We start from the raw sequence: 19,197 nt of genomic DNA, 5'->3' as shown, positions 1-19,197 counted from the left end.
CCAATGATAATAACACTTCTTCCTTTCTTCGTCCCTACCTTTCCATGGAGAACACTGAAATGAACTTCAGAGTTTTCTCTGAAAACAGGTATAGTAATTTAGGAAAATAAAAGTGTTACCTACCCTTGTCGGTCCTTGTATATTTTGTTAACTCTTTCCCATTGGACATCGAGCCGTGAGAGAGCTTCCTGGAGCTTTGCCCTTTCTGCTGGGGTGGCACTGTGCAATGCTGCTGTCTTCTTATTGTGTATGATGTCAATCCGACCTGAGATTTGTTGCAAGTTGTCTTTTATGTTCTGTGATATAGAAAATTTGAAATACATCAGAAATGTATCAGCTGTCTATGAAAAGAGATAAAAGAAAATTTATAAACCTCAGAAATAACAATAGCCTTGTAATTCTTTTTTTTGTATTTCAAGTTTTTATTTAAATTCTAGTGAGTTAACATATTATATAATATTCACTTTAGGGGTAGAATTTAGAGAATCTTCAGTTGTATGTAAAACCTAGTGCTTACCACAGCAAGTGCCCTCCTTAATCCTCATCTCCTCATTTAACTCACCCACACCACCCCTCTAGCAACCCTGTTGTTGTCTATAGTTCAGAGTCTCTCTTATGGTTTGCCTCCCTCTCCCTTTTATACATTCCCTTATATTCATCTGTTTTGTTTCTTCCGCATATGAGTAAAACTATATGGTATTTGTCTTTCAATGACTGACTTATTTCACTTGGCATAATACCCTCTAGCTCCATCAACATCATTGCAAATGGCAAGATTTCATTCTTTCTTATGGCTGAGTAGTATTCCATTGTGTGAGAGAAAGAGTATATGAGTATACATGTATATATATATATAATGGGCTCTGGAGTACACGTTTATACCATATATATGTATGGTATTTTTTATACCATATATATGTATATACATGTACACACACACACACAGACACTACCTCTTCTTTATCCATTCATCAGTTGATGGACATTTGGCATTTGGGCTGTTTCCATAATTTGGCTATTATAGATCAACCCTTCAATTCTTCTCCTTCGTTTTTTTTTATGTTATGTTAGTTGCCATAGAATACACCATTAGTTTTTGATGTAGTGTTCCATGATTCATTGTTTGTGTCTAACACATAGTGCTCCATGTAATACATGCCCTCCTTAATACCCATTACCAGGCTCACCCATTCCTCAACCCCCTCCCCTCTGAAACCCTCAGTTTGTTTCGTGGAGTCCATAGTCCCTCATGGTTCATCTCTCCCTCCAATTTTCCCCTTCATTTTCCCCTTCCTTCTTTTGATGTCCTCCATGTTATTCCTTATGTTCCACAAGTGAAACCATGTGATACTTGACTCTCTCTGCTTGACTTATTTCACTCAGCATAATCTCTTCTAGTCCCATCCACGTTGATGCAAAAGTTGGGTATTCACCTTTTCTGATGACTGAATAATATTCCATTGTATATGAGGACCACATCTTCTTTATCCTTCAGGCTGTTGAAGGGCATCTTGGGTCTTTCCACAGTTTGGCTATTGTGGACACTGTTGCTATGAATGTTGGGATTCGTGTGGCCCTTATTTTCACTACATCTGTATCTTTGAAGTAAATACCCAGTGGTGCAATTGCTTGGGCATAAGGTAGCTCTATTTTTAATTTTTTGAGAAACTGCCACACTGTTTTCTAAAGTGGCTGCATCAACCCGCATTCCCACCAAGAATGTAAGAGGGTTCCTATTTCTCCACAGCATCTCCAACATTTGTTGTTACTTGTCTTGTCAATTTTTGCCATTCTAACTGGTGTAAGGTGGTATCCCAATGTGGTTTTGATTTCAATTTCCCTGATGGATAAAAATGATATTTTTTCATGTGTAGGTTAGCCATTTGTATGTCTTCTCTGAAGAAGTGTCTGTTCATGTCTTCTGCCCATTTTTTGACCTGATTATTTGTTTTCTGAGTATTGAGTTTGAGAAGTTCTTTATAGAACTTGGATATCAGCCCATTATACACTACAGTCCTGCAATTCTTAATTACTGACTTATTAAAATCATCATCACTGAATTCCAGTGATTTCAACATGTTCAGTTTCATTGGTTAATTCACAGTCCTCATCAAAATGTGATATATAACTCCCTCCATCTTAACACTCTATCTTCATTTGGCTTCTGTAACCTGAACTCTTCCTGGTTTTTCTTCCACCTTCTTGTCCACTGCTTCCCTGGTCTTTACAGTTTACAGTTCTCCATACAAGAGCCAAAAAGATTTTTTTCAAAACATAAATCGGTCATATTCCTACTCTGTTCAAAATCCTCCAATGGCTCCTCATCAAGGTCATCATCTTTACCATGGCCTATTAAGTTCTAAATGACTTGGCTGTACGTTGGTTGTATGTTGTCTACCTTTCTGATCTTACTTTTCTTAGTCTCCTCTGAGTCTAGAATGTTTCAGCCTCATTAATCTTTTTGTGTTTCTCAAGAATGCCAAGCATTCTCTTGCTTCCAGGTTTCTCCTGTACTTGCTGTTCTCTCTGCCAAAAATATTCTTTCACTCCAAGACATTTATATGACTAGTACTCTCACTTCTTTCTCATCTAAGAAGAGCCCTCTCTACCACTCTATTTTAAATAGAAGGACTAACAATTTTGTATTCCCTGTACTCTTCATTTTTCTTCCTGACATTTATGACTAACATTAAATTATATATCTACCAGTCTTTCTACACTACTAGACTAGACCCTATAAGTATAGGAAATGTTGTCTGTCTAAATTTCTACTGGGTTCTCAGAACTTAAACTTATTCATGGCACATGGTAAGTTACTCAACGTATTTTGTTGAATAAAGGAAGAAACTACTGTATCCTATAAGTTAATTCAAAAGTTTTCATCTGTATTATATTTAAGGGAAAAAAAACTAAAAAAAAACCCCACACAAGTTCATTATGCAATACACATCTTTAATAATATTGATTTTTTAAAAAAATGCTAAAAAGTATATATTTGGTTAGTCTTACTAGTATGAATTTGATTATTTTGCTCATCTGAATTGTTATAGACATGTCAATTGAGCAAACATTTTTGAATTCTACCATATACCAGGATCAATACAAAGGAAGCAAAGGTATGTGAAGCACAGTTTTATTTGTTTGTTTTTAAGAAGTTTGAAATGGACCTTATTGTGGTAGATAGAGAGGGTGTGGTTTGGAGAAATGAAGGAAGAAATAATACTGTAGAAGCCCCAGCTAGATGACAAAAAGGAATTTGATGAGCATTCTAAGTCTATTCTTTTATGGAAGTTCAAAGAAGGACTGAATCATATACCATATTTGGTCATACATTGAGGAAAGAACTCATGAAGGAAGTGCAATTTGGAGTGTACATAGCTGAGTAGTTAAAGTGAGAAGGGCATTATGCTTACTAGGTAACACATATGCAAAGAAAGGGAAGATGAAAAGTCATATTTGGCTGACTTTTTGGAAATGTAGAGGATTAGAAGAAGATGGGTCAGGAAACAGAGGCTAGAGATGTTTAATAATGTGCTTTAGAGATTCTGAATGCAAGTCAGTACCCCATGGGAAGCCATGATTCATCTAGTAATTGTGATGGAAAATTTCAAATATATACAAAAGCAAGAAAGGAGTACAAATAATCCCCCTGGAACCTACTGTCTAGACACATAGACCTGAGGAACAGAGCAGAGAGCCCAGATATGGACCCTCAACTTTATGGTCAACTAATCCTTGACAAATCAGGAAAAAAATATACAGTGGAAAAAATAGTCTCTTCAATAAATGGTGCTGGGAAAATTGGGCAGCTATGTGTAGAAGAACATTCTCTTACACCATACACAAAGATAAATTTGAAATGGATAAAAGACCTCAATGTGAGGCAGGAATCCATCAGAATCCTAGAGGACAACACAGGCAGTAACCTCTTTGACATTGGCCACAGCAACTTCTTTCAAGATATGTCTCCAAAGGCAAAGGAAACAAAAGAGAAAATGAACTTTTAGGACTTCATCAAAATCAAAATCTGCACAGCAAAGGAAACTGTCAGCAAAACAAAGAGGCAACCCATGGAATGGGAGATGATACTCGCAAACGACAGTACAGACAAAAGGCTGATATCCAAGATATATAAAGGACTCCTCAAACTCAACACACACAAAACAGATACTCACATCAAAAAATGGGAAGAAGCCATGAACATACACTTCTCCAATGAAAACATACAAATGGCTAACAAACAAATGAATAAATTTTTATCATCACTAGCCATCAGGGAAATTCAAATCAAAACCATATTGAAATACCACCTTACACCAGTTATAATGGCCAAAATTAACAGGACAGGAAACAACATGTGTTGAAGAGGATGTGGAGAAAGGGGAACCTTCTTACACTGTTGGTGGGAATGCAAGTTGGTAAAGCCACTTTGGAAAACACTGTGGCGATTCCTTAAGTAATTAAAAATAGAGCTTCCCTTTTTTTTATTAATTTTTTATTTTTTATAAACATATATTTTTATCCCCAGGGGTACAGGTCTGTGAATCACCAGGTTTACACACTTCACAGCACTCACCAAAGCACATACCCTCCCCAATGTCCATAATCCCACCCCCCTTCCCTTTTAACCTGCAATTGCACTTACTGGGTATTTACCACTAAGATACAGATGTAGTGAAAAGAAGGGCCATCTGTACCCCAATGTTCATAGCAGCAATTGCCACAGTTGCCAAACTGTGGAAAGAACCAAGATGCCCTTCAATGGACAAATGGATAAAGAAGATATGGTCCATATATACAATGGAGTATTATGCCTCCATCAGAAAGGATGAATACCCAACTTTTCTATCAACATGGACAGGACTGGAAGAGACTATGCTGAGTGAAACAAGTCAAGCAGAGAGAGTCAATTATATGGTTTCACTTACTTGTGGAGCATAAGGAATAACATGGAAGACATGGGGAGATGGACAGGAGAAGGAAGTTGGGGTAAATTGGAGGGGGAGATGAACCATGAGAGACTGTGGACTCTGAGGAACTAACTGAGGGTTTTGAAGGAGAGAGGGGTGGGAAGTTGGGTGAGCCTGGTGGTGGTATTATGGAGGGCACGTATTGCATGGAGCACTGGGTGTGGTGCATAAATAATGAATTCTGGAGCACTGAAAATAAATTATTTTTTTTGAAACCATCAAGATAATTAAGTATCTTGTTGGTATTCACATTGGAGTTGCATTGAGAAAGTTGGTTAGGAAGAAAACTTGGCAGAACTTTATGACTGTGTATTGAGTGAAGAAGAGGAAAGACTCAAATTATTCCCAAACTTCTGGCCTGTGCACCTGGATGAATAGTAGTGTCACTGGGTAAAAGGATTTCAGATGGATAAACAGGTTCTCTGTGTGTAAGTGCTGAGTTCAGTTTTGCATATGATCATACTGAGAAGCCTTGGAGCATAGCCTGTAGATATCCAATAGGCAGCTGGCATCAGATTTTGCAGACTAATGAGACGGTGACTATTGTTGGGTCATACATCTTTTCACATTTCTTTTCCTTTATCCTTTTTTCCTTTTTCCTTTTCTCTCTCTCTCTCTCTTCTTCCTTTTTTTTTTTTCTTTTTTAGAGAGAGAGAGGGAGAGTACATGGAAGTCAGGGGAAGGTAGGGGCAGAAGGAGAGAGAGAAAGAGATTCTTTTTTTTTTTTTTTTTTTTTTTTTTTTACAGAGTGAACCACTTTTGAGACTTTTTATTTGCTTTTTGGGACATGCTAGATCCAGGCTTCACACCCAGTGTGGAGTCCAACATGGGGCTCAATCTCACAACCCTGAGATCATGACCTGGGCCCAAATCCAGAATCAGAGACTCAACTGCCTGAGCCACCCAGGTGCTCCTCTTTTCACATTTCTGCATGGTCTGAGCTTTCTAAGCAAAGAGCACCATCATCTGGGTTAAAGGATGACTGAATAGCAAACATACCTTAGTGTTCAGACTAGAGCAATGTACCAGAAAGACCTGGAAACACTTTTCCCATATCCATTTGCTTATGTGCCAATTTATAGTCTGAAGATAAGAGACCTAGACCTTTCCTCTCTCTGGACAGGTTTTTTACCCCCTTGACCAAAGGTCTCTGTTTCTGTTTCACTTTTTCTGTCAGATATCCCAGCTGCCTTGCATAAACTCTGTTATCCATAAATTTGGGGACTCTCTCCCTTGGTGTGAGTTCTGCATACATAGATAAATTCGTAGTTCTCTCAGCACTGCCCCATGGGGATTTGGGGCATGTGCACTAGTGCTAAGATGCTCTTGAGTAATTAATGATGTGTTCTCTGATCCATAGGTCTTGGGTTTCCATCAGAATAGATAAATATAATACAAAACCTTAATAAGTACCAATAAAAGGAAAGTTTTTTCCTACTTTCAAAAAAATTGGGGAGGATTTTAACCATGCGTGAGATGGAGACTAGACCAGATAGTGAGGGGCTGTTGCTGAGCCTATAGCTTCCTAGGAGGTAGTCTTGAACAAGCTCTACAAGTCACATAGAGCATCAGGAAGGAGGTTTGGGGCAGATCTTAGGAGGTTTTCCTGCATCATTCTAAGACTTCATGGCTGTGGTGCATGAAGACCTGACCTGGTGGAGGACGAAGCTGTAGAAGCAAGTAAGGATATAGAAAATATCAGTTGTAAGGGGTAAAAGTCAGTGCTTCTGTTAGGATCAAAAAAAAAAAAAAGCATCTGTCTTCTCAGGTAGAGACTGGGTAAAACACTATGGTTATGGGTGATATGAATAATTTCAGAGAGAGAAAGAGACAGAGAGTGGGAGGAAAGGGGATTGTTTCTAAAATTCCAGGATGTTGTCTTCAAGTTTGTGTACACCTTACAATAGGGAGCCTTCATTATTTTTTTAAGCAACTCAATTTAAGCCTGTGGTAATAATATTTATCTGACAGGTCACGTATTACCATGTGAGGGGAAGGCGGGCACACTAACATAGAAATAAACCACAAGATTATTTATCTAGAGGAATAAGGGTTAAAATTATGTTCTACCAGTGTTACATACAGAATAGCTAATCACTGGAATAACACCCCTAGGTGTTATTTAATTGCACAAGAGGTGGTCAAGTTGCTCAGAGAAGTTTGTTAGAATAAAACAGTGAGAGGAATGGTTGGCTAAGGATGAGCCTCCATGGAAAGAAACAGCTGAGGAAGAAGATGAATATGCCTGAAGAGTAATTGTCATTAGACCTAGGAGGAGAGCCAGAAAAGCAAAGTATTTCAAAACGAAGAGAAGGAAGAGCATCAGGAAGGGGAGAGGGAACTGCCAACAAGCCAAGTGCAGCTGGGAACAGGAGTGAATAGGCAACTTGGCAATTCAGGAAGTCATTTGGGTGATCTTATCTGGAGCAATTCCACTATCTTCAAAGTGTGAAAAATCTGGACAGAGCAAACAGTCTTTCACTGTCATCCTCTTTCACTACAAAATTGAAAATGGCTTAGTACTACACTGCAGTTCACTTTATTTGACATAAAACACTTGTTACTGAGGAAAATTTTACTACTAATTAAAACAAAAACGATAATGCAACAGAAATTTTAAAAAGACAGAATGGATCTGGTATATGTTATCAATGCCCTAGAAGTCACTGTAATCAAACAGTCATTTCATATGCTTTCTTTTCTTTTATTCACCTGGCAAAATTGCATTACAATCTTCTGAGAGCTCTGAGCCTGCAGCGTTGGGTAGAATGGTTAGGGCTAGCCTGCTAGCTTGATTAGGTTGGGTGCTAGGAACAGGTACCAACGTGACTTCTTTGCTGTTTCTGTGAATTCGATTGACCTGGGCTGCTTGATTTCACTACCGCTCATGTCCTACTGATGTAAGTAATCGACTCCATTTTAGTGTGGCTGCCAGCCCAAGGGCAACAATCCAGAACTCTGACAATCCCTCCATTTGATACCAAAATCCAGGTGATAGACAGCCTGATTACTTAAATTTACGCTGAGACAACCAGGCATATTTCCCTGTACATTGGGAGCCCACCTACTTAAAATAAATAGCTGTGATGTCCAAGGTGGATAAAGGGCAAGAGAAGGGAAGGAGGATCTTCCCCATCAGAATAAAAGTCATCTGTTTCTGGTTTTGATGTGGGGCATGTTTATATGAGTGTGCACACACACATGCACACACATATGCACACACACACACAATAGGTACATCCATTCTCACTTGAAGGATGTGAGCTTGCAAAACTTCCTGATTTTAATCCAAATCTCTGGAGAACTCCCAGTTCTCTAGAAAGTGGTAGAGTTTCTCAGAATTGAGTTATAAACAGTTCCAGCAATGCTGGGCAGCATGTTGCGAAGGCAGGAAAATTTTCTATCTTAAATGAGAAAAGCAAAAAGCAAAAACTGGGGCAGGGTAGACAACTATCATATGATCTCCCTGATATGAGGAAGTGGTGATGCAACATGGAGGCTTAAGTGGGTAGGAGAAGAATAAAAGAAACAAGATGGGATTGGGAGGGAGACAAACCATAAGTGACTCTTAATCTCACAAAACAAACTGAGGGTTGCTGGGGGGAGGGGTTTGGGAGAAGAGGGTGGGATTATGGACATTGGGGAGGGTATGTGCTTTGGTGAGTGCTGTGAAGTGTGTAAACCTGGTGATTCACAGACCTGTACCCCTGGGGATAAAAATATATGTTTATAAAAAATAAAAAAATTAAAAAAAAAAAAACTGGGGCAGGGGATGTCACACTCCCTGGATATCTAGATAATAGCTCCTTGGTGTATTTTCAGAGAATGTTGTCAAAATTGGCTGGAGTCCAGGAAATCCTTTTTAAAGTCCCTACACATGCTCTTGTCCCTGAGGCACTGCACACAGAAAAATGGTACACGCACCAAAGAAAATTCTGTAGCAGTTTCCACAGTTTAAAGCCAAAGATGAGATCTTTTATAGCTTTTTCAGTTCTAGTTTGTCTAGAAATAAGTGATCTTTATAGCTTCTGACCCTCTAAAAATGAAATCATAGTCCCTGTAGTTGCTATGGTGATAAAAAAAATTCCTAGGATCAGTATAGAATATATAATTTTCATTTCTATCCCTTATAGTACCTGAAAACATGATAGCAAAATCACAAAGTAACCACTTTTTAGTTATTTTTCTTTTACTTTTGACATGACCGCCCCACCCTCTCTCTCAGTTGGGTAAGATGCATGTTAGTCACTATTCCTGCAAAAGGAAACTTTAATTCCTGAAGGCATTTGTACACGGCTGTGTATAGTTTAAGTCCTTAATATTTTAAAATAGCATTCTTGTAACTCAGCTTTATGGAATCAAGTCAGTTAAATAAGACTGTTATTTATACACTGTTAATAGAGAAAAAAATAGTAACTTTCACAACTGGAAGATGACGTCCAGTTATGTCAAATAAGGAAAAACAGAAAATTAGGAACTGGGGTGCCTGGGTCACTGGCTTAGTTCGTTAAGTCTCTGCCTTCAGCTCAGGTCATGATCCCGGGGTCCTGGGATCCAGCACCAAGTCACTCTCCCTGATCAATGGGAAGCCTGTTTCTCCCTCTCCTTCCCACTCATGCCTTCTCTCATTATCTCTGTCTCTCTATCTCTCAAATAAATAAATAAATATGTTTGAAAAAAAGATTATGAACTACACTGTTATAAGTCAGATTTCTAGTTGGAAAGCTAATGGTTTAAATAAGTGTCCCTTGATAAGACAGACATGAAAAGTCCGAACTTGGAGACAAATGATATTTAAAAACACAAGTCTCCCTTTAGAGAGAAATTGGTCTTTAAAAAGGGATTCATAACACAAACAATTTGAACCTAGAAGTACTTTGTTTATTCAAGTACTGGGTAAGAAGTGCCTTCAATGGGTTAAAAAGAGAAACTGAATACTACAGACCATGTATCAAGGGACCCAAACAAAGGACCTTTTTTCCCAATTAATCAGGTTGAGATAAAGGCCTCAAGTAACTCTTCACTCTGTTCTCTTCTCTATCATAAGGGACAGATTTCTGCTGTTCAGTTTTTCTTCTATTTAATGTAAAGCAGCAACTACTCCCTTGTGGTCAGAATGTTTCATTACAGAGCATGCTTTTATCCACCTAAACGGTAAACCTATTTGTACAAATGTCAACGTCGATACTATGGAAATTGAAAAGGGCTGGAAGAGGGGATGGTGGTATTTGATAAATTGAACTTATTGCAAACATGATGAAAATAAACTTAAAAAAATTATTGAAATTTCAATGTTGTTTCTTACCTTCCACTAAATTCTTTGTCTCAGAAATATGATACAGAGTGTCAGTATGATCTCTAGTACTTAAAATAGTATCATTTCTGTTTTGTTTTCTCTGTGTTCATGAAAATCAGTGGGCATCTCACACTTAACAATATATAAAATTCAATCCAGTAGTTGTTTAAACTTCAGCATGGAATTAAAAAATAAGGATGCCTATAATTTACAGGCATCTTTAGTCCTATTTATACCAAAGAGTAACTTCAAAAACACCTTCATGAGTTTAAAACTCTTAACCAAGGTAGAATTTAAAATATGTTGATTTTAGATATATATACAAATATTAATCTGAAATTATTTCTTCTATTTTAAAGTTTGTATTAACATATTCAGAAACTTTTAGAATTTTGCTTCAAATTTTGCCAGTACTGCCTTAGTAAAAATGTTTCCATAAGGGGAAAAATGGTATCTTAAAGTTAAAACAATATAGTTTCAGAGATAGAAACATATAAGATAATATGAAAAGTATGAAATTGACTGTTTAGGGTACTTTCCCCTAAAAGTGACTTCCATATGATGATATTCTGGTTTCAAGTATAATGAACTTCATTTTAAATCTCTCTCTCTCTCTCCATCAGTCCATCCATCCATTGCTCTAAAATTGCTTTCCAGTGACTCTTCAGACATCATTCCTCCAAGTGACTCATGTGAGCAGATGCCTATAAATACCTATAATTCACATTAGTTCCTGAAAGAAATTTCTATTTATTAGTTCACCAATAGATTCCTCACTGCAACTTCTCCCACTCCTGCAGCAGTCAGTACTGTTAACCATAGCCCTCATCAACCAGCCCTGGCCTCCCTGGTCTTACCTCATTTTGCTAAGCCCCAGCTTTTTCTCTACTTCTCTGTCTACCTCTGTCCTACTCATTAATTCAACAAGTAACTATCGAAAACCTACCATGTGCCAGGCATATTCTATGTACTAGGGATGTGAAGGTGAGCCAGAAAGACAAAGTCATCCTATTTCTGTTAATTTGAAAACACTTTTCTGTGGCCTTAAGCAGAGTCAGTCATTAAATGACTGAGTCCCTTCATCTGCTGGATGCCCCCTCTGTTGGGTGCTATCAGCAGTGGGTCTATGATACTATGTTGGCATCTGGCTTATGCCATTTCCCGCCTCCACCAGTAAGATCCATTTGTGTCAAACTGATATTTAGGTCATGGAAGTGGCTGAGGTTGTCCACAGAAGTGTCATTAGAAAGAAAGAGGGCTGGGAAAAGAACAGAGGAAAAGATACCTTTTGTGAGCAAGTGTGAAGAAGAGCTAACAAATCACTCTTAATCATTCCCATATGTATATCTCTAATCAAGATCCTCTCCTAAACTGTGACTTACATATATCCAGCTGTCTCTTTGATATTTATGAGGATGTCTAATAAACATCTTAAGCTTAACATATGACAATTAAACTTATATCAAATCTTGTAGCCTAACCTGATCTTCTTGCAATTTTTCACATTATTTAGTTAAATGGCAGCTCCATTTCTTTCAGGTGTCCACAACAAAATTCTTAATGTTACCCTTGAATCCTATCTTGACCAACCTGCATGCAAGTGTCCACCAAATCCTATGAGCTCTGCTTTCAGAATGTATCTAAAATCTGACCCCGCCACCACTGTGACCCAAACCACCATCTCCAGCTTGGAAAATTCTGAATATGGGCATAACAGTACTTTCTATATAGGGTTGTTTGTGATGATCATTTGAGTTACCACAAGCAAAGAATTTAAAACATGTCCTGGGACATAATGAATAAGTGGTAGCTATTAGTACTATCAAAATTCCAAATACATCCAAACTACAGATATTCAAAAGTTTTCTCCACTGTAAAATTATTCTGTTTTAGCTCTCTACACTGCTTTCTTCTCTTCCTGGATTTGGTTACACTTATGCATTATACTATATTTTGCCCATATTATGTCTTTCCTACTTGTTTTTATCACTATGATACCTGTATCCAATTAATGTTACAAATTACCAGAGTGCAGGGATAAAATCTTATATTTCTCTTTTAGAGTGTTAAACACATTATTTGGGCCTTAATAAATAACTGTTGAATTGAACCGAAGAGTACAGTCAAAGCTCTGAATCTTAACTTGCTTATAAAAATCCAATTTGAATGGAATCACTGAACCTTAAGATTTGTTACATTGTTCTTGAACCATTGCAGATAGGCATTTGGGTCCCAACAGATGTTGTGAGATATTCAGTTATTTCCCTATTTATTCTATTTTACTTTTACTTGTTATTTAGCTGTTAGAGTAAATAGTGGAATAGCAGTCCATCTGCATTTCCTGGCTAAGTTTCTCCATGCTTTTCTCACAATACCTCAGATACCTAAGTTCTTCATTCAGAATTATGTCTGCCCAAGTTTCTCAGATGCAATGGAGCATCAATAAGAACAAAAGGAAAAATGTAAGACCTGCACTTCGCTGCCCCAAGTTCCTCAAAGACAATGATTCTAGCCCATCAGCACCAGCTAAACTGGAAACGATTTCATAAGTCATTTTTCAATAGGTACATTGTGTATTGGGTCGTGCACATTGTCTAAATCACTTTATTGAATATCTTGATTGAAAAATCAGCTCCTGAACATAGCAAAGGAGAGTTGTAAAGGAGAAAATGCTATTTTTCTTCAAAATGAGACATATGGCATTCTATGTTTCCAGTATTTTTAGAACCAGGGCATGCTTTTATGGCTCATGTAACTGAGCTTAGGAGAGGCAAGTAGGTTTTGTGGAGAAAAATTATAAGGCAATACAGCAATCCAGGGAAACCTAAAAGAAATGATTACCACTGAGGAATGGGATTACAAAATGTGGGCGGGATGTTTTTCTTTCCTATATTCACTATATACCCTTTTATCCTGTACACACAGGCCACCATGAGCATCTTATTATTTTGATAAAGCACTGAAAGTCCAGTTTGAGTAATCAATCAAGTACACAGATAACTGCTATACAAGATATAATTAAATATGTATAAATTAATATAAATGACAATACATTATTTTGGAAAAATAGGAAACCTATTGGCAATATTTTGCCCATTTGATAAATAATTGTTGCTGTTGGTGTTAGGAGAATATGCTTTCTATTCCAGTGTTTTAGATGGGAGACAGGAAATCAAAACCACTGTTTCATATAGTTGTTCTGAGCTAAACCTTAACACATAAATTTAAGAACAACAGAATAAAACATGATATAGAAAGAGGATCCTAACATTCTTCTTCATCTCTTTATCTTCTTGAAAGTCCCATGGAGATCCCCAATGATGAAACCATTCTTTAATCTTTTGTCTAAGGTTCGGAAAATTAAACTTGGGAATTTGTAATAACTGGTATCCATTAATTATATGTGATTTACAATACAAATTATTTGTTTTTTTTTCTTTGAATGTTTAACAATACACATTAGGATTTAGAAATAAGCATACTTGGATAAAAGTCACTGAATTAGATTGAACTATATGCAATTGCCAATATTTGAACATTTTGATCTACGTAATATCAATTCATAAGGCTCAAATGAATGCTATTATAGTATTAACATGCTCATGATTACCAATTTAAGCAGTAAAATGAATACAGACTAGCCTTTCTAAATGGTAAAAGGAAAAAAAAGCAAATAACAACAAAAAAAACCCCTCAGAACCCCAAGAAAAGGAAAAAAAAAACCACTACTGAAGAAATCATTCTTCAATTAGAACTGCAATTTCAATGATTTTAAGTAGTTAGTAAGTCAGAGTTCTGAAATCTGAACAATGAATTTTAAATTACTGAAAAAGAGTAGGGAAAAAATGAATTCAACATATTTCACTGGAAAACAAAACTCAGAACAAAACAAAATAACAAAGCAACCTAAAAAAACAGCATCCTATTCTTGGTAAAAGCCATAGTGCATAGAAACTGGGGAATGATCTCGAGTTCTCACATCCTCAAGAGAAATCTAAACAGTGAGTTATTTATTTAGCACCTAAAATTATTAGAAGAATGAAAATTTTATCCCCAAATAAGTAATACTTAGCAATGGAAATATACTAAAGGGAAACGACTGACAATAAGTAAGAATCTCTAAAAGAAGTTTTTGTCAAAAACAAGTGTGGTTTTTTGTTTGTTTGTTTGTTTCTCTTTATTTTTCCTACGTTCATTCTCTTTGACGTCAGATTTTTTTAACCTTTAGGCTATTTGCCAAATCTGGAAATAACTTTATGTATATTTTATGTTGTTGTCAACATTTTATTTAAAGTTTTCTACATATAGATATGCAATTGTATAAGGTATACTACTTTTTAAAAGATCATTTAAGATTTATATGAAAATTTAATTTATAATGATTTTTAGGATTTGAGATGTTTGATGATGTAAATGGGTTTAAAATTGTGAAACTTAAATAATTACACACTTTTTACAAGAATTTTTCCATATGATTCCACATGCTTTCATTATCTTCGCAATCATACTGCTGAAAAGGCTGGGACAGGAATTATCATGAATCTAATTTCAAAGTTAAAAAAACTGAGACCTATGTGATTTGCTCAAGGACACAACCAGAAAGAGTCAGATTTGGTATGTGAATTTTTGTCTTTTATGTTTGAATCCAGTGCTTTACCAACCTCTGTATCCTACTGCCTGTCATAACCATATAATGGAAGCTCAGTGAATGTAAAATGTTACTGATACTTCAATTACTTGTGGATTTCCTGCCACACATTTTCATAAATGATTGGCTTAAAATTCAGTATGTACAAACCTAGGTAGAGTAAATTCTCCATGCTAGTATACATGCATAGATTGTTAGACTTTGCCTATGTCTGGATGATTTAACTCAGTGTGTAAGAATATAATGTGCAAGAGGCTAATTTTGTTTCTCTTTTAGACCTGGTACTGATTAACATTGCTCTGTCCTCTTTGATCATGGAGTCCATATCTGGATTTACAAGACTACTGTTCGTCCCTTCAACAGATGTGCACTGAGTGCCTATTAAGTGCTTGGTACTGTTTTAGGAGTTGTAGATACAGTGGTGAACCACCACAACAAAATACTGTTTTTTATGCCTAGTGGTTGGTGCATGTGATCTTTGGTGGTCACCATGGGGAAGAGGTCAGAAGGAGCAGCTGGCTCATTTGCAAACCATTCCGAGTGGTGAAAACTGTATCTTTTGCTGTTGCTGACTCTGTATCACTCTCAAAATCAATGTAGCACTTCAGCTAAATGGGTGTACATACACTTAAACACATGTGTATGTGTTTTTAGATCTATAAAACCCTGCACTATTGTTTCCACATTTTGCGAAGGGGGAAATAATAGTTTTAAGCAGTTTTAGTGAATAAAAGTGCCTTGAGACCCTTTGTAACTTGGTTAACAGAAGAGCACACAACTTTCATTTCTAAGAAAAAAAGATTAGAGAAACCCATTAGTAGCTGTTGTGACAGCAGCCATTGGGGAGTAGATCTATCTTAAAATTGGAAAAAGAGAAATTGGCGTACCAAAGACTCAAACTCCAGTTCATTTTCACTCTCTGGAATTTGTCTTTATCTGACAGATGAAGGCAACACCCTATATAAATCTAATTCTTATCCTCTTTATGTTCCATCCAGCTACCAGGCACTACATTAATGACATATCAAATTGGGAAAAGTGTTCAATCAAAAGGCATTGAAGTACTTATTAATTAGATTTCTCTGAGCTTCTAAAGAAAAATTTTAAAGTTATTTTTAGTTGGCTTTATGGTAAGTTGCCCTTTTGATTTTTTCTGCACAGTTTATGGTCCACATGTGAAAAACACTTTGTAAATACAACTATATATTTTGGCCAAAACATTCTCCATAGGATGATGCATGGTCCTTGCATAAATAAAAAATCAGTAATTATATATCACAGATCAAAAATTACAATCTTAACTTGTCAAAGAACAGCCTGAATGAGTGAGTCATGAATAGAAGGAAAACATTCCCACACCTTAGCTGCAACTTCAAAATTTCCATCATCCACATTAACTAAACATCTTAATGTGAAAGCTTCTGACTTCTAGAATTTATAGGATGGGGATTATCAAAATGGTCTCCTGAGAGAAATGCAGTGGATTGGGTTCTTAAAGTACATTTTAGCAAAGATGGGAGTACTGTGCTGCAAGAAGTCAAAGTAGGACAACTGCTGGGCATGATGAAATACTCTCAGGGAGAAAATGAATAATTTCCCAATAAAGAGACATATGTATAAAATATAAAAGAAAGCTATATGAAAACACACATAAATATGAACTGGGCATACCTACAGTGTAGTAAATATCTATAATCTCTTCATCATTAGAGGAATGAAAAATTAAGTACTATAGAAATGATTGAATTAGGATTTAAATCACGGTGAATAGATTAATATCTGTAAAGTAATTCACAAATATAAAGAGAAAATTGAACAAATAAATCCGCAATCATAAAAGCTGTGGAAGAAAGGAATTATACTTATAAATGAATAAATGTGTTAGCTGAAAAATGTGATTTTCTCAGAGAAATCACTAAATGATTACGTTATTCAAAATGTTATACAAAGTCCAAAAGATCAGTTTTTACAATATGGTGACACATTAAATTTAAGTAGAAGTCAGAAAGCATTAATAATCAAATTTTACTTTGACATTTTGTATGCTCCATGATTACTTAATCTATAATAATTGTGAATTTCTCTTGTTCGAACATTATTAAATTGGGGGAAAATCTAGCCCTTTCTCTAATATGCTCCTGTAGTACACATGCACAGAAACATTCTTTTATGTTCCTTAAAATATTTTGTTCAGATTTGTACATGAGGTATCTCCTTCTATTATTTGGTTACCCTAATAGCAGACTAGAAAAACAGTTTGCTCATGACATTTGTTTTGTCCTCATTCAAATGACTAGCATTATTCAATTTATGCTTAAATGTGATAAAATAGATTCTAAAGGAGAAAGATCTTGATCAGGCTGATAAGATCTCATTTCCAGTCCTTTTGCCTCTGCTTGAATGCACCAGGGGCAAAGTGTAAATATCAATGAGAGGAAATCTTACATGCCTCAAGGAGTCCTTTGCCAAATTCACAGGACCACCTAAACTCTCCTGAGCCCCAAATCTGCTAAGAATAGGTCATACATCCATGCTCAAGTTTTGGTGTAGATACAGAAAAGACTGCTATCTCCACATGGAAAACATTACCAGATTCTGAAAATCTCTCCTTTCCCCACCCTTGCCCAGGCCATCAGCCTCTCTTTTCCAACTGCCCCCCCCATGTTTTTACTCTTGATCCCCTATAGTTCTACACTATTACTTAGTGTAATCCTTTTTTCAGAAGATTTATTTATTTATTTTAGAGAGCAGTGAGTAGGGAGGGGCAAAGGGAGAGGGAGAAAATCTCAAGCCAACTCCCCACTGAGCATGGAACTTGATGTGGGGCTCAATCCCACAACCCTCAGACCATGACTTGAGCCAAAGCCAAGTGCCGGATGTTCATCTGCCTGAGCCCCCCAGATGCCCCTTTAGCAATGTAATCCTTTTAAAATATAAATCAGATCATGTCATTCATCTCCTCAAAAGTCTACAATGGCTCCTATATCACTCAGAGTCAAAGGGAGCCTTTACAATGGCCCATCAGGCCCTCCACAATCTGGACCCCCAGAGCCCCTTTGATCTGACGTCCTATCACCTTCCTCTGGCTTATTCTCCTCCAGGCACACTGGCCTTCCTGCTGTTCTCTGATCAAGTTAGGCACACTCCCAACATGTAGGCCTCTGCACTGACTACTTACTACGTCCAGACAGTAAGGCTGAGTGCTAGGCTGACTCCCTTAACTTCTTCAAATCTTTGTTCTAATGTTCACCTTATTTAAAATTGCAATCCCACTACTTGCCATTCCACCTACCCCTGCCCCTTTGGTAGTTTTATACCCCTTATACCTCTGTGTTTTCTTTTTAAAATTTTTTTAATTATAACTATCATATTTAAATATACTGATTATTTGTTTATTTGCTTATATGCTGTCTCCCACTGCTATAATTAAAACTGTATGAGGGCGGAGTCCATTGATTTTGCTCACTGTTTTTTAAGGACTTAGAGTGATGCCAGGTACACAGTAGGAGCTTAATAATTATGTTTGAAGAAATAAAACTTCACTTGTTAATTCACAGCCTCTTCTTTTTTTTTTAAGGATTTTATTTTTTTATTTAGTTGAGAGAGAAAGAGAGAGCACTAGCAGAGGTAAGAGCAGAGGGAGAAGCAGGCTCCCTGCTGAGGAGGGAGCCTGATCGCAGGACCCTGAGATCATGACCTGAGTTGAAGGCAGATACTTAACTGAATGAGCCACTCAGGCACCCCTCTTAGCAGTCTGTCCTAACAATTTCCTTTTAGGTCTTGAGGGCCCTTAAAAAAGCTGTCCCAGTCAAAGAAGACTGAGTGACTTTGATTTACAGTCTTTGGCTTTTTAAGCTCACAGCAAGCTCTTTCCAGTGCTGTTAAGGTTGAACAGCTGCTTCTGCTTCTAGATCCTATCTAAACTCTGCATTGGGCCCAAGTATCCTGTCAGCATCTGTAAGATTTGCTCATGTACCCACACTTCTTGTCACCCTCTTGCCTTCTAAAAATACAAAAAAAAAATTATCTACCTCATCCATAACATCTGTTTATTTTCAACTAGAATCATCGGTTTAGATGAGAGAATCAAAATGATTCATGTCTGACTTCTCTCTTTCCTTACTTTTCTTTTACTCTTTCTACCTTCCTTCTATCCTAATTCTGTCTTTCATTCCTTCCTTTTATGGACTCTTCTTAAACTTTCATGGATTCATTGAGAATTAGAACCCATAACATTTTCCCTATAAACTGGGCATGACAGACCTCAGTATTCTACTGTGTTT

The 19,197-nt window shown here is 36.8% G+C and overlaps 1 protein-coding gene across 1 annotated transcript in view; it reads right to left on the bottom strand.

The window, feature by feature from the left end:
* Positions 1-19,197, bottom strand: part of DMD (dystrophin) — a 2,004,585-nt gene that overhangs the window by 1,062,596 nt on the left and 922,792 nt on the right. Inside the window, exon 43 of the mRNA XM_082716529.1 lies at positions 124-296. Within this exon, the coding sequence (XP_082572655.1) occupies positions 124-296 (173 nt within the window). The remainder of the gene's footprint in view (positions 1-123; positions 297-19,197) is intronic.

Source organism: Mustela nivalis, assembly GCF_964662115.1.
Source record: "Mustela nivalis genome assembly, chromosome: X".
NCBI classification, from domain to species: domain Eukaryota; kingdom Metazoa; phylum Chordata; class Mammalia; order Carnivora; family Mustelidae; genus Mustela; species Mustela nivalis.
This window is presented reverse-complemented; position numbering and strand designations above follow the sequence as displayed.